The 15,743-nt window shown below is 34.1% G+C and overlaps 2 protein-coding genes across 2 annotated transcripts; one reads left to right on the top strand and one right to left on the bottom strand.

The window, feature by feature from the left end:
- Positions 1-436: 436 nt before the first annotated feature.
- On the top strand, positions 437-11,192 carry LOC124640963. The gene is made up of 8 exons (XM_047178946.1): positions 437-661; positions 2,009-2,064; positions 2,352-2,486; positions 3,178-3,316; positions 3,698-3,765; positions 3,850-3,984; positions 4,277-4,413; positions 10,729-11,192. The coding sequence occupies exons 1-7, from the start codon at positions 457-459 to the stop codon at positions 4,406-4,408; spliced, it is 870 nt and encodes a 289-aa protein (XP_047034902.1). The 5' UTR covers positions 437-456; the 3' UTR covers positions 4,409-4,413; positions 10,729-11,192.
- A 613-nt stretch (positions 11,193-11,805) lies between these two features.
- On the bottom strand, positions 11,806-15,592 carry LOC124640557 (mediator of RNA polymerase II transcription subunit 29). Its single transcript, XM_047178355.1, has 5 exons — positions 15,267-15,592; positions 15,118-15,179; positions 14,776-14,860; positions 12,593-12,691; positions 11,806-11,996 (listed from the first exon to the last, which is right to left on the bottom strand). The coding sequence occupies exons 1-5, from the start codon at positions 15,480-15,482 to the stop codon at positions 11,883-11,885; spliced, it is 576 nt and encodes a 191-aa protein (XP_047034311.1). The 5' UTR covers positions 15,483-15,592; the 3' UTR covers positions 11,806-11,882.
- Positions 15,593-15,743: the final 151 nt, after the last annotated feature.

Here is a 15,743-nt window from a genome sequence, read left to right as displayed (position 1 = left end):
GTAAACAGCAGTAATTACATTGGCCGTGCGACAAAGGTCTGGTCAAGCTTTCAGTAGGTGTTTAGATATATTAAATAAGGGCCACTTTCACCGGCAACATCACGTCCGTTTTGTACGTAAACGTCAGTTTTCTTAAAACAGCTGTTTAAATAATTTAAAACAATTGTTTTGCAAAAACTATTTTCAAGTTCTCGTTGAAAATGGGCTTCAATGTAGATACCAGAAGGAATGAGTAGAAAATACCATCTCACTTCCCAAGCAAAGCTGTGGGCACAACTTAATTCATCTCTGCAGATAACATTTTTCCAAAGCGGGGTAACATGCAAACAAGCAATTTAGAAATACGTGACTACCCGCCAATACCCTGTAATCACTATCACATTAAGTGAAATGCAACTGTGAATAATAGAAATTATAAAAGGGTACTGATAATCGTGTTGTTTACGCCTGTTCTCCATGTTAAATGATAATAAAAGTAACGATGATATTTACATTGCCGTAGTCGGGGTTCACACTGCGCACCGAGTGCACGGCCGCCGCGAGACCAACAATTATTGTGCGATCGATAACTTCAAAATGGAGTTGAACTTTATAACAACTTTAATAAAACACGACGTGAATCATAATGTGAAACAGTGCTTCAAATCAAAAAAGCCTTTCAGTAAGTACTTTTTTAAATGAATTGTTGCTCTGAATACACTTAAAGAAAATTCAGTTAACATCTCGTATCGTGCCTTGGAGAACGGAGAAAATGTTTTAAAGTTACTTCTTTAATCAATTAAAATATAAGTTACATTCTTACGTAGTTATGTAAGTATCCTTTGTCTTTCTTTGCTTAGGAGTCTGTGTTCCATGACCAATATTAAACTGTTCCACATTGGGATCAACGAGTTTTCCAGAACCCTAGATGACATTAAAAAATATATACTGTGTAGATAATGCTTAAGAAATCTTGTGACAAGCTTTGGTAGATAGGTACTTATTTTCATTCAAGTATAGAAACTTAACAGTAACACAACAATAAGCCCAACATTGTTTACTAAAACCGTGTTTACTGTTTACGTCGCAGATTTATGTCAATAGTCCATTTGAGATCACGAAACAGTTGTAAATATTATGTAGTTATTTGTACTGATATTAGCAAAACTATGCGTAGATGAGGTTCATTGAACCCTAGATTTTGTTGGTCGGTATCTGTGTTTGTTCCAGTTATCAGTATGTTAAATTGTGTAATTAAATTGATCTAATTTGGTAGTGACGAATACGCGACCGCGGTCATATGCTGCAAGTGTGCCCTCAAACTTCAAATACTGCATAGTAGTTGAAGACTGGAAAGTGATAAAGTAATAAAGAAAGATGCAATTCATACTCTCTAATTTTTTAGGAATAATTATACATCAAAATACCTTTTGTAAAGACACCTTTTACCTTGAGATGACACCGTACCAGGTTACTTGTAGCACCAGGCCATTAACACACCTCCGGCACTCCGGAGCTGAACTAGTGAAATCTTTGAGACTCCGCCAGCGTTTGCATGTTGTTGTAAGACGTTTAACGTTTAAATGCACGATAGCATAATAGTGAATTGTAGTGAATCTTTATCGGTTTTAAATCGATACTAGCCACATGGCAGTTCATATTGCACTGCAATGTATTCACACTGGAGTAATTAATGACATGTTTGGTAGAACCGGTTATATGTGATTGTTGTGCAGGTAATAACTTACCGGTCGGTTAGCGGTGAAGACAAGGTAGCACAATAGCTAATTTCAAGGCGGCAAAGTTGACGATGCTAAAGTTACCTAATAAAGACAGATAAGCTGTTTTTGTGGTTTAAAATTGCATCAATAGAATACCAAGTATTAAAAACATTTACTTACTTTGAACTTGTTAATTAATAATCAAAGGAAAAAGTTGTGCAGTCAAACTGATAACAGTGCAAGAACCTCTACGCTATTGACCGTCTACTTCGACAGAATGTGATCTTATTTTAGTCTTTTCATTGCAGTAAGCAGAAAAGAAGAAGTCATGGCGATAAAAAGCAAATTTCCCACCAAAATACCCGTAAGTGTTTTCTCGGTGTATTTTTCAACTTACATTTAATTACTGAATCATTTAGTCGAAAGACCATCGTCATTAAACAGAAGGTGCACTCACTGTCGCTTGTGTTAATACTAATGCCTGTGTTAATTATCTACTCAGGCTCAAACAGCAAACTCCTGAAACTTATGTGCTCCAAAAATCCTATCACTAGAAGTTGTCACCGAAATTCTACCATATTACTTACTTCTCGTTATCCATAAGAGAGAAAAGTTTTATTCCAAGAAAATAACCATGGTATTCTCTTACAGTTAATAGTTGAGAGATACCACAAAGAAAGAAATCTACCAACATTGGACAAATCAAAGTTCTTAGTTCCTGAAGATATCACAATGTCGCAGTTTCTAGTTATAATTCGGAATAGGATAAGAATAAAACCAAACCAAGTAAGTACACACGATTTAACCAGCAAATATGTTTTGTTAGGAAGGGTGCCTAAAGGCCTCGGAGAAGGTGGAACTATCTCTTAATTCTCATAAATTGGCTCCAATCTCTATTCGGAGAAAAGCTTTTGTCCATGCCCATACCTATTAGGCCTGCTACAATTAACAATTTCTTGAAGTGTTTTTATTCTAATAAGAAGACTGATTTCAATTCAATTAAGGACGTCTATTCTGCCAATTAATATGAGATATCAGGTCCATAGTCTATGAAGTCTGTGAAACGTCTAGTTCAATCTAGTTGGTCATACTTACTACAGTCTAGTAAAAGTATTATTTATGTAATCCCGTAATCAATCAATTAGCTCAGGCGATAATTAATTGATTATGTTACATAGTAGAAGCCGTTTGAAGTGACCCCATAAATTTGCGTAGGTAGCACAAGATATCTGGGTATGCCTATTTTTTAAGTTTGTATCTTATTGCTTCCTGATAGAGTGCAAATTGGACTAACGTTTGGCTATCCTAATTGGGTCTAACTACGCGGTTACATGTACTTTCAATCAGGCATATGATCTAGAATTTTTACTTCTCCTTGATATAATGTGTCCTTCTCCGTGTGAGAGGAGGCCTGTGCCCAGCAGTGGGACGATAAAAAGGCTGTAACAATTATATAATTTTTATTGTATTGTTTTAGGCCTTATACTTGATAATAAACAACAAATCAATGCTCAGCATGAGCCTCACGATGGCTCAGGCGTACGAAAACTACGGCGATGAAGACGGGTTTCTTTACATCACATATGCATCACAAGAAGTCTTCGGTTATAAAGATGGTACGTAAGCTATTATAAATGGTATTCAAAACCTAAGACTAATAATATAGTGCCTAAATTGCTAACTAAATGGTATCCCACTTATCTAAACAACTTCAGTTTTAGTGACGGAAATATCCACATGGAAGCGTGGTTTCTGGAGCCCTTTAAGAAGTACATAACGTTTAATGTAGGCATTTATTATTGCACAAGTATCTAATCCGCAAGTAATTCCCTCAATTTTTTATGAAGAACAAAAACCTCATTCTAATAGTCTTATCTTCAAACTTGCAAGTGGCCCAGTTAAAACAGAGATCCATTATCAAACACGGCCTGATAATTTTTGCGGGACACATTCTTTAGGTCAAGTTTTAGATATTTGAATTAAACATTTTGTTGCAGATATGAATATCAAACAGTCAAATCAAGAGGTCCAAGCAATCAGACATAGGTTTCCAAACAAAGTTCCGGTAAGAAACACTTTAATTAAAAACTTTTTGCAAAAATCATAATCACCGGCCAGTTTTTTAAATTTTCTTTTTTGGTACCTACAGTTATACGTGGAACGGTATTCGAGAGAAAGGGAAGTCCCTGCGCTGGGGAGGAACAAATTCCTGGTCCCACAAGAGCTTACAATGTCTCAGTTCCTGTACATCATAAGGACGAAGATGAAACTCAGAGATTCGCAGGTAAAGTCACTTTTCAAGCTGGTAAAACTGTTGAGTTAATGCACTCAATAATTTCTAGCTTTTTGGAGCACTCTCCCTCATTTTATTAGGGACCCGAGCAGTATATTTTCTCCTTCATACTCCTTTTTAAAGTACACTAAAAGAAATTTCAAATTATTTGAAAAGTATAGCATCAACGTTGTAGATTGGGATTTATTCGGGGCCTTCAGATTGGCGCACATATAAAACCTCAATTTAGCTAAGCTTTTCTGCATTTCAGATGTTCTAATAAACCCTGTATTTTGTTCATTAGGCGTTATACTTGTTGGTGAACGACAAAGTCCTAGCGAGCCACAGTATGACGATGGCGCAGGCGTACGAGCAGTTCCGCGCACATGACGGCTACCTACACATCACGTATGCAGCCCAGCAGGTGTTCGGTTGAACCATGTAAGTCTTTGCAATATCATCATCATCATCATCTTCCTGCCCTGTTCCCAAGTCGGCGCAACAGTCTTTTCCATTCCTATCTGTCAGATATCAAACTTACATCCAATATAACGTACCTAAAAAACTATGTCGAATTTCAATCTCTAATCATAAAACAACGGATGGATCGGTGTCTGTAATCCACAGTCACTGAATAACATAATCTATCTGTCGGTCGATTTCGTTATAGAGATAGAACTTTGACATAACATGTATGGGGCTAATGTCACATTACAATCTGTTCTGTAGTAAGCAAATCGATAGATAGGTTATGGAAATCACCTAAAACTCTAGCATTAACATCCTCTTCTTGACAGGTTGGGTACAATTAAAAAAGCGAGCTAAGTTAGCATTGAAACCTCTTTCCTCAGTTGCTAAGTTAATTTAGGACTGCATAATAATTGGGTAGAACTAGGCCATTGAGACCAGGTGGCTAGTCAAATGGACAGACGGTTATTTAGGTTGTAATAGTTCCTAATTAACCTATATGACCTAATAATGGTCGAATTGTTTTGACCATGATTTTTTATTGAGTTGAACTTACATACATTAATGATTTAACGTTAAAATTGAAGATACTTAGGTAAAATGTTGGCATTCAAGGGTACCATGATAGTAAATAAATACGATGATATCAATTTAGGTACATACAATATTAAAATATTTGTAGTGAGCCTATAAATAACACAATAACAAGGATTTTATGCTGATAATGATATTTTATTGCTGTTGTTATGGATCGCGACCCCAATCAACCTTTGTTTTTGAGTAGCCTGGATATTTCCAGAAAATATTGTGAAGGTTTTTTATTGATTAATTTATATGAAATGCGTTTATCGGTTTATTACGTTCGTGTGTTTACATTTGTCATTGATTTTTTTTTTCAACATTATTGTAGCGTTTAGGTAGATTTCATTCCGAACTTTTTTTTTCTTCAAATATTATCTAGTAGGTAACAACACATTCCTTTGTCTACATAGAAATGTTCAATATTGAAAAAACCCCTACCAACTTATTACCTACTTTTTAATTCGGGCAATATTTATTTATGTCTAGGTACCCCTCTCTCTACTGTCTTCCTCTATTCTATAGTAAGCGTTTTAGGCCTTAATCTCGAAACTTTAGGTACATAGGCACTTCTAGAAGTTTCGAATTCCGCAGCCCGAATGTCTGCTATACTTGATTGATATTCGTTATCAGCCTCGGATACAAGTCCTAAGCAGGACCAAACAGATAACGTGTTGAAATAATTTATTCCAGATAATATTCTATCAATAATAACATTGATTTACGAAGGTACTTTAATGCAACAATGTAGGTATTTGACTCGTAGAAAAACAAGCTGAGATTTATTGGACATACGCACGTAATAAACTATGTTTAATATGAAGTATTGATAAAAATTGTATTGTGTCAATAAACGTAAACTATTGGTAATTTCTTTTTTTATTATGAAGTCAGAATAGGTCGAGTATTAATCTTATTTAATAAACATAATTGGCAATTGTTTTTGCGTCTCGCCTTTGTCTAAAAAGGAATGAATGAACTGCAGTTTAATGGCCCTTACTTGATTAAAAATATTATTTTATAATAATAAACAAGTACGTAATAATGAAGTCGTTTTTTAAGGGCTAATTAAGTCACTCTTTATTATTCGTTCTGATTTGCATTGGAAAGAGTCTGCATGTTCGTTCTAAAACCACAACAACAATCTTTTCGTGTAAATACTGATGCTTGCGTGTACGTTACCCAGGCCAGATGTTGTCGAAAATGGTCATTTGAATCTTACGTGAAGAACTGAATATCATCATAACTTGTTAAATACTTACAGGATGCTAATGAAACTTCACATACCTACATTTGAAGGCAGTTACCTACAAGCTTTAAAATAACGTTTAAAGCAAGTCTTTAGACTTCTTATTGAGAGTGCTGGGACCAATTGAAATGTTTTACCATTTAATGAAATAACCTTTAAGATATGCATTATTTTGGTTTTATTATTGCCGAACAAATTTAAACTAATTCCTAGGAAGTCATGTACAAAATTTGATAAGAATCCGCTTAACCATTTCAAAGATCTAGCAAAACCAAAAACGTTACCCTAGCAAAATCTCGAATAACTTCGCAACCGAAGAAAGAACAAATACAAAATATGGCACAACATTTACTTTATCTAGACAACTAATTTTTTAGGTAACTAGCTTTTGCCCGCGGCTTCGCTCCCGTCAACTGACTTCTCTACTTTACCCTATTTTTTTTTTCATAAGAACCTTCTCCTGACAATAACAAACACAACAAAAAAAGAATTAGTCAAATTGGTCCAGGCGTTGTTGAGTTATGCGCTTACCAACACATTTTGCGATTCATTTTTATATTATAGATATTTATTTAGGTATTCCCATTAGAAAGAAAAAGGTCTGGCTGGCGTAACGTTACGCCAGCAGGAAATGTTTTTGTGAAATAACTAAAAAACTATAAGCGCAACAAATTTAAAAATGTGCGCAACAATTACAGAAGCCGCACAACTAATTTTCTGTAAGATTCAAATGACCATTTTCGACAACATCTGGCCTGGGTAACGTACACGATGCTTGCAAGAAATATAGGCCATAGATTTGTATTAGTCATGCTTACAGACAAAATATTAATTGTGTTGTTTAATTACCCTTGTTTGCGTCACAAAGTCACAATGTAATTAAATGTCGGTCTAGGGTAGGTAATATTGATCAGCTAGGAGTTAGAACAAATATATCCTCTTCCTCAAGTCAGTTTACTTTAAACAGCTTCTCAGAATCAATAAAAGAGAGATACATAAATGAAAATAAATAACACACTACCCAGTACCTACCTAGTTCTATACAACTGATTGCTAGATTATAAACAAGCATGTTATTCAGTTATTGATTTCATAGATAATCGCGAAACTCTTTGCTAATGTATTTGCACTTGAAGTAGGTACTCCTTCGTGATAAACTCTGGACATAATGCTAGATCGGCATGATAATCTATCATAGTACTTTAAAACGTCATCACATTTATCGCCAAGATGATGAATGTAAAATGTTTGTGAAGCAAATAGGTTCATAGTGGACGCACGTGCTCGTCGGGTTAACATTCGATATTTGAAATGGTAACACTGGCGATAGTCACGTGCTTAGTTTGTTAGCGAGCTTAGTCTGTAATCTATCGGCCAGTGACAATGTACACAAACCCCTTTTATTTGCTCAATGTTATGATTGGTTAACAATCTTGACTGTATTGAAGTAAAAAGTTACTTTTATTATACATATTACTTAGGTACAGACAGTCATACAGATATATAAAAGTATCTACATATATTTGTACCTACCTCTTTTTTATTCTTGCTCTGCCATAGCGGGCCTGCTGGAAAAGATTTCTTAAGTAATGTCTTTGTACTTGAATGTTCTATCTTTCTTGACTCATCTGTGTACTTAAACTGTTAAATAAATAAATAATTAATATGGTCAATAAAACTATGATTTGATTTTATGACTTATGACTTTCTGTTATTAACCAAATAGGTTCAATAGAATTCGTGATCTTTACATTGCCACTCCTCCGAAGAGTCAGAGACAATATCATTTGGGCTTGGTCTTAACAACAACACTGCAATGATTCACGAATCATAAATAAATACATAACAACTTTTTTAAACAATCAACACGATAACTAATTGGGTCTGTAGTTTAAAAATATCTTTCTTTCCGTATGACTGTTTATCGGTAACATAACTATCAGACAGGCTGGATATGGCAATGAAAATAATATGAGTACATTATTTCAACGGAGGCTGCATGATAATAATTATCATTGTGAAAAAAAAAACTTGTTGTTGTCACCTATCATATTACTTTTTATATTAGTGTGCTTATGTAAGTTCATTACATGTCTGTTGGGTGAATGGTCGGTTATCATTGTTGCTAAGTGCGCCGATAATTTTATCTTGGCTATTAGCAAAATATCTATTCATTATTTTAGTTTATGAGCGCTTGTAATCCTTAGATCGTAATAGCGGCTGAATTGAGGTCTTGTTATTTTGGTACAAGTTGAGTAATGTACTGAGGATTTTAAATAGGTGTCTTAATTATGAAGGATCAAATATTTCTTTATTATATTTGATTTCAAATTTGAAGTATTTACATAATATTTACATTAATTTTAAAAATTAAAAATAAACTTATATATACAACTTAAAACTATTACATTGCATCAAAAAATTGCTCCTCATCGCTGTCACTGGGTAATGTACCCAGAAGGCTGGCAGCATTGCCACGTTGGATGGCAATGCTCAACCTCTGTGCGAAATAAAAGCCAGCCCTTGGGTCACGAGAAGTGTCAACAAGGCGCTTAGAAATTATGAAGGATAGTTGAATTTAGATTTGGAACTAGTTTGGATAAGTGAATGTGAGTTTGAACCAGAGTCTGTATTAAAAGAGACGTTCACCAACTCCTCGTCAATATTTAGAAAATGATCCATAATGTAGATATAATATCCAATGCAAATACAAGACTTTAACTATAATAATCATCACTGATGCGTATTTATAATAAGCTAAAGGTCCTTATAAACCTAATTATAAAGACAATGTCTAATTGTCAAGCATGCTAATTGATCTAAAATTAAACTATAATCTAGAACGAACGGGTTTTGCGCAAATTCCTACTGAGTGTTTGGTCTAAACTTACTGCTTATTAACCTTTGGAAAATAGTTTGACCTCTTAAGAAATGTTATTAGATAAATTTAATACTAATATTATGATTTGACTAGCTCATATCCTGGCTTTGTTAAGAACTTTATGATGGACTACAATTAACAGATTTTTTATTCTATTGACATTTCTCAGTTAATTACTGAGTTTAAAGTCATTGTTAAATGATTCCTTAAGTACGTATATTATTGATGTGTTAATTACAGTGTAAATTAAGAGTCATAATGTTCTTAAATTCATGTACCTATTTCCCAGCCAGTATGGCATATAAGGCAGGATATCAGTCTTATAACGCAATGAATACCTACTCTACAGTTCCTTTATTAACAAACCAAGCACAAAACAAATCCTTTGTTCAAAAACAATAAAAACAAACCAACACATTTTATTATTTAATATTGTTTGCAGGAGCACAAAACGAACCTGTATTATTCCATAGACAGAACATTATTTATGTCATCATAATAAGTTTATCTAGGGTCACGATGCACAAACATCCAGTGGAACAGAGCCGTATTTCTCTTTATTGTAGATAAGGTTTTATGTGTCCTTTCGTATTGTAGACCCCCACGGCTTGTTGTTAGGGAAATATACTGGCAGATACGTGCAGTTGCTAATGTTATAAATAACTACAATAGATATCTAACGCTATGCGACTGTTGTTCTGTTTGTGTGCAGTATTCATTTGTTTATGTAAGGTTATTTCGTTATTAATTGCTGAATGTTTTGAGTTTCTTTCATGGACTTCTGAGTTCGTAGAAATTTCCAGAATAGTTAACTACAGTCATCTTTTTCTTGTTTGTGTTGTACAAGTGTCGGTGTTGCCAGTAAGAATCTAAGCTTAGTTCATTAACATTAGCTATTTATTTAATACTTTTAATGAGCATGGTTGGTTTTATTTTTATGAGTATTTTGTTTAAATACTCATTTATCCACGCCAATAATAATCACTGAATAAATCAAATTAAAATAAGATTAGCAGCTTCACCATCAAAAATGGTATAGTTACATACATATCAAGTAATATTTTACAATACATAAGTGACATTGTCTAGTGGTCCCATTATTTGCTGAGCGTTGATAAGTAACTCAGGATGTTTGCATACGACTGTCAATGTACAACATTTATATTTTGAGGAAATGGTTTAGACATGAAGATAGATAGAATATTTACAACAGTTGCTAGGCAACATCATTCGAAAAAATATATTATGTTCCTTTTGCGCATATGTTGCTTTATATAGCTAATTGATGGATAATTTACATAAACCACCTTGATTCATTGATTGCCCCATGGTAAACACCCAATTTTATGTACCAGATAAGATAATTCTCTAGGTATCAAGATGATACGATGATTTTGTCGGAATATCTAAAGCTAAGTTTGGTTGTATGCTTAAATGTGCATTAGAACTAATGGAGCAATTCGAAAAGAGTATTAGAAGAGTAGTAGAGTCAGTATTAGCTAGTTCATTTATCGAGGAATTAATTTATAGGAAGGTGGTTTCTAAACCAGTGTTCTAATAACAATTTGTATTGTTTCAGGTACATCAACCAATTGGAGTAAACAAATGTTCCTGGTGTCTTCTAATTTAAAGACTGATAGTATTCTTTTTGTCCTATTGTGATAGTTATAGTTAAAGTGTTAATTCTAGGTCATAATCAATTTTGTAAGGCATGGAATGGCTGGACCCGCTGCGATAGGGCTCGTATGAAAGTATAAAAAACCAACTTAGGTTAAACTACTCTAAAGTACCGTTACAATCATTTCAAAAATGAAATAAGTGCAATAAAATGTGGTTACTATCCTATGATCTCGAAAATATATCCAACTGTAAATTATTATTATGTTAAGGCTAAGTTTATGTATTGTCTTGTCATGTATTGTAAATAAAGACACGTAAAATGTCGTATTATCTATGTAGCTAAAAGATTTGAAATAAACTATGTTAAACTATTTCCTGTTGATGTATCCTTATATGTTACAGTCTAATATATTTTATTAATAATGTGCTGGTTTTATTTAAGTGTGTTCTAACCCTAACGACAATCTTCTGGTTTTATTCATGTGTGCTCTAACCCTAATGATGGTCACGTTAAGTAAGCATTGCTTCGTTACAAAGTAAGCTTATTTGTAAATAACACACCTAGGCACTTACTCTATACTTCTTAATATATGTTGGTTGTTTACTGGTATATTAACTAAGGAGAAATATATTTAACTTGGCACTGTGTGGCAGGTCAAGACCACAAGTCGAGGAAAGTTTCGTAGCAAAACAGTCAACATGAGTATTTTTATTCAACTGATTACAGCAAAATTTTATACATATAAGCACCTTCCTCGTGAATCACAGTGATGTTTTTTTCTAATAGGCCTTTGCAGGCTCTTATGAAACGCCACACTAGTTGGTCGGTTCTAAAAAGTTGGTCTCATGGAGAAAAGCTGGTAAGAAACTCCAGAATCACAACTTATTTGTGAAATTACTTATATATGTACTACACTACTATACTTACTTATATAGTACAGATTAAGAAAAGGTCTGTTCAAGTAATATATTGAATTTATCCCAAACATACAGACTCAGCGGAGGACATTGTTTGATAACACTTAATAAAAACCTATTTATTGTTTAATTAAAAGGGCTTTATTTTTAAATAATATAATGATCTTACGTGCTATTGTACAGAGACAGATGACGTCACTCGGGAGAAATGTTTTGAGCAGCCGCGACTAAGGTATCGTGAATATCCTTCGCATAGGTAATCTGTAGACGAACCGTGTTCAAATACTGCGGGTAGCTTAAACTTGACTCCTGAAATACATACAAATAAAGGGATTAAAAAATATACGTAAGTTCCTAGTACCTACTTAGAGGTTTGTAAAAAGGAAATGGGCAAATAGGGGCACATGACATTGAGGGATTTTCCTTTGTAACCTTAATTAATTTTTAACCTTGGCATTTTACGTAAGTGCAACGCCATCTATAATTTTCTTGAAAACTATTTTTTTTATTCTCAAAAAGACAACTTCCCATTAGAAAATTGTTGGGTGCAATTCAACAGTTTTAATTTTAAGAATCACCATTGCTTGGACCAAGCACCGTTTGAAAAGCAAACAAACTCTTTTTAATTGCTTGTCAAAAACATCACTTTTCAGTGATGATAATGATGCCATCCAAGACGTTTCTGACGACCTTAGTTCAGCGATGTGGCTCCTCTACAAAATACCTCAAATTTTATGCCAGAAAGACGTCAAATAAATGACGGTATTATTAACACACCTACAACTTTATGGATAAACTCTTCAGCCCTAGGTTTCCACGGGATGCGGGTGAAATCGGCTGGCAGAAGCTAGTAATATAAAAAAAAAAAAAAACTATAAAATCAAAGGGTCTGAGCCGCTTCTTACCGCGGTAGCGGGTCCAGTGTCGAGCCTCGACGGCATAACGGTCAGGGGTAGGTAGTGAGCTGCCGACTGAGCCTGTTGGATGCACGAGATGGCTGTCCGCTGGAACATGGAGGGAATGAAAAATATATTACATAAGCTCCGACTGATAAAATAGTTTGTGATGTTTTACCTAAGCTAAGAGCAGATATGAGTGAGATATGCGTTTGCGGTATAGGTACCTCAAAGTATTTTTTGAAAGGGAGAATGTCCTTGTGTAGCTCCCAAAGGTGTTAAACACTCTCCCTTTTCTCTTTCTCGGTTTTATTTATAATTGCAGTTAATAATCGGCTATTTAAAAAAAAATCTCCTCTACTTCTTCTTTTTATATATTTTTCTGTTTTTTATTTATGCTAACATTCACTTAATTTCTATGCATGAGGTAAGTACCAGTAAAGTTAATCAAAGAACACAGACTATTATACTGTGGTAACATATACAATGTAGTGAAGCAGAACTATAACAATCTATACAGCAAATGTTATGGTTGTTATTGTTTACGAAAAACTGAAAACAGTATTGACCTAGGTTACAATAACACCGTGCTACTAATTACTTACACAAAGATCTAAGAATGGATAAGTTAACATACGATAAGACTACATAATACATATGTATGTGCATATATATTTATATATTTTACATGGACAGTGAGTGATAATGGGAGTGTTTACTTTGTTTCATGATCGTATGATCTATCACATGGTAAGGTTGTTAAGAAAAAGCAACGACGGAACATGATGGATTTTTAGTCATTTGATGGGATGGGATGGGATGGGTGGGAGGGGTCATTTGATGATTTTTGCATAATAAAAAAAAAGGTGCCAGTGATGTTACAAATGTGGGCATGAAAATAATAATTTGTGTATTTTTGAAGAGAACTGCAGTGGTACAGCATTCTTTTACTAGCAGAAATCTTCAAAGCAAAGCAAAGATCTGCAAACGACTTTCAAGACGTACAATCCAAAATGTACCTAAGGAATAATGAGCTAAGTATGGTAATAATTTGTCTGTCACCTTAGCCATGTAGATAAATTAGATAAGTGTGTTAGTAACGTGGGTGGTCCACAACGCAAGAGAAGCACGCTTGCCCTCGAGTTGCTGATAACAAACGCATTTACCATAACTTATCACAATATTCATACTGAGGACTAGAACAACAAATTCTTTGAGAGAAATGCTCTTACTTATGTATTTCATTATAATGTGATACAAATAGATCTATTTATTATAAATAGACAAACCCCATACTCTGCTCTTTTTTCAGATAATAATGGGCTGTTGACTTACTTATTTTAATAGGGTTTATCTCACTATCTCCCAAGAATCTTCAAGGTTTTGGTTTCAATATCAACAAAGTCGAAAGTCCTTCATAATATTTTTGTACTTTTTCGATTCTATATTTTTTCTTGGTCTTTAAACAAATGTTTTGTAAAATGTGTAATATTTGAAAAGCATAGGTACATACATATCTATCTACACTATATATGATGGTGTTGACGTTCAACAGGGTGTCACACAAAGACATCACAGATAAGGATTTAATAATAATAGCGATTAGACGGTTGCCGGGTCAAGAAGTTAATTGTAGCTCATAGATACACAATATTTACTTCATCGTGCACACAATGTAACGAGGGCCCTATTCGTAGATACTTGAAGAAATTTCTAGATTTTGTTTCCTAGGAAGTTTTGTGATGGCTAATATTTAGGTCAGCAGTTCTTTCCCACATTAAGAGCTCAATGTCTGTAGCAAAAGTTTACCCCTGAAAAACTTGTACCAAACAATCATTATACCTACTAATATAACCAAAGAAAACTTGGTCTTGGCTTATCTAAAAGTGTGTTTAAGAATCATCCCAAATTATTTCATTCCAAATATTTCATCCAAACTTCACATTGAAGTAGAAAATTTAAAGGCACCCGTATTGTTATTTTACAAAGGTTGATTATTGTGGTTGCAGCATGGTTCTTTTTGGCTTTTATGAAGAAGGCTAAATTAGATGCTGAGGAGGCTGAATCAGGGATTTGGATGTGTAAGACAGATCTTGAAAGAATTATTTGATATCATGAATAAATAGGGGCATGATGACAGTCCTATGGTAGTATGATTGTTTTTATTTATTTTATAAGTAATAGAAACTTACCAGATGGAGTTCCATTTGATCACAGATTGAGAAGAATTCCTCCAGATTCTTATCAAACCTTGGTACTGGGTTGTCAATGCCTTTCCTGAAAGGGTAAGATAAGAAGAAAGTATAATAACTTTGTTTTTAACCAATAATATGCTTATAAGTTTATTATAGTAGGCACTGGATCCTATCCTGATAATTTTGTGTCTTTAGGAAGAGTTTGTGGAATATCAATGTTAAGCCCATTAGTCAAAAAGTTCAACAAGCACTTAGTTAGTTTGCTTTTTTGTATTATATTCCGAATATAATACCAGCAGTAAAATATGAACATAATTGTATGTTTTCCATGATACTTACTGAGAGTTGGAATCTATGTTATGGTTCTGATGTAAGATTTGAGCCGCAGACTTTAAGGTCATCTGAAAAATAAGGTTTTATTGTCAAATCTCAGTGTCAAGGCACAATAGAGGTTTACCTTTGCTACTTTTGGTTTTACGAATACTTACCGGTATGGACTCACGCAGAGAGCCCATGAGAGTCTTAACCCTCGATATATTATCCATTTTCTCTTGTTGTTGTGGTTGCTGAGGCATTGCAGGCTGCATTTGTTGTGGAGACTGCTGTTGCATTATTGTACCTGGTACTGGCATTTGAGCGCCGACATTTGGTGTCTGGCCAACGGTATTCATATGTACATGCATGTTCATTTGGTTGTGATTCATCTTGATGGTCGTAAAGGGATTCTATTTATATTTAAATGTGATTTTATACTAATGTTTATATCCACACCACGATATAGGAATCTGCAAACACAACAAATGTCACTCTGATGTGACATTGACAACTTACGACAGTTTTACAAAGTTCTGAAACAATAAATTATGAGGACAGCGAAATGCGAAAGCATCAAAAGCTTAGAAAAAAAATGACTTTTTTAAATGTTTTCTGCTTTCCCAACTATGTTGGGGTCGTCGGTTTCCAGT

Source organism: Helicoverpa zea, chromosome 21, assembly GCF_022581195.2.
Source record: "Helicoverpa zea isolate HzStark_Cry1AcR chromosome 21, ilHelZeax1.1, whole genome shotgun sequence".
Lineage (NCBI taxonomy): Eukaryota > Metazoa > Arthropoda > Insecta > Lepidoptera > Noctuidae > Helicoverpa > Helicoverpa zea.
The sequence above is the reverse complement of the archived record's forward strand: the minus strand, read 5'-3'. Positions and strand labels throughout refer to the sequence as shown.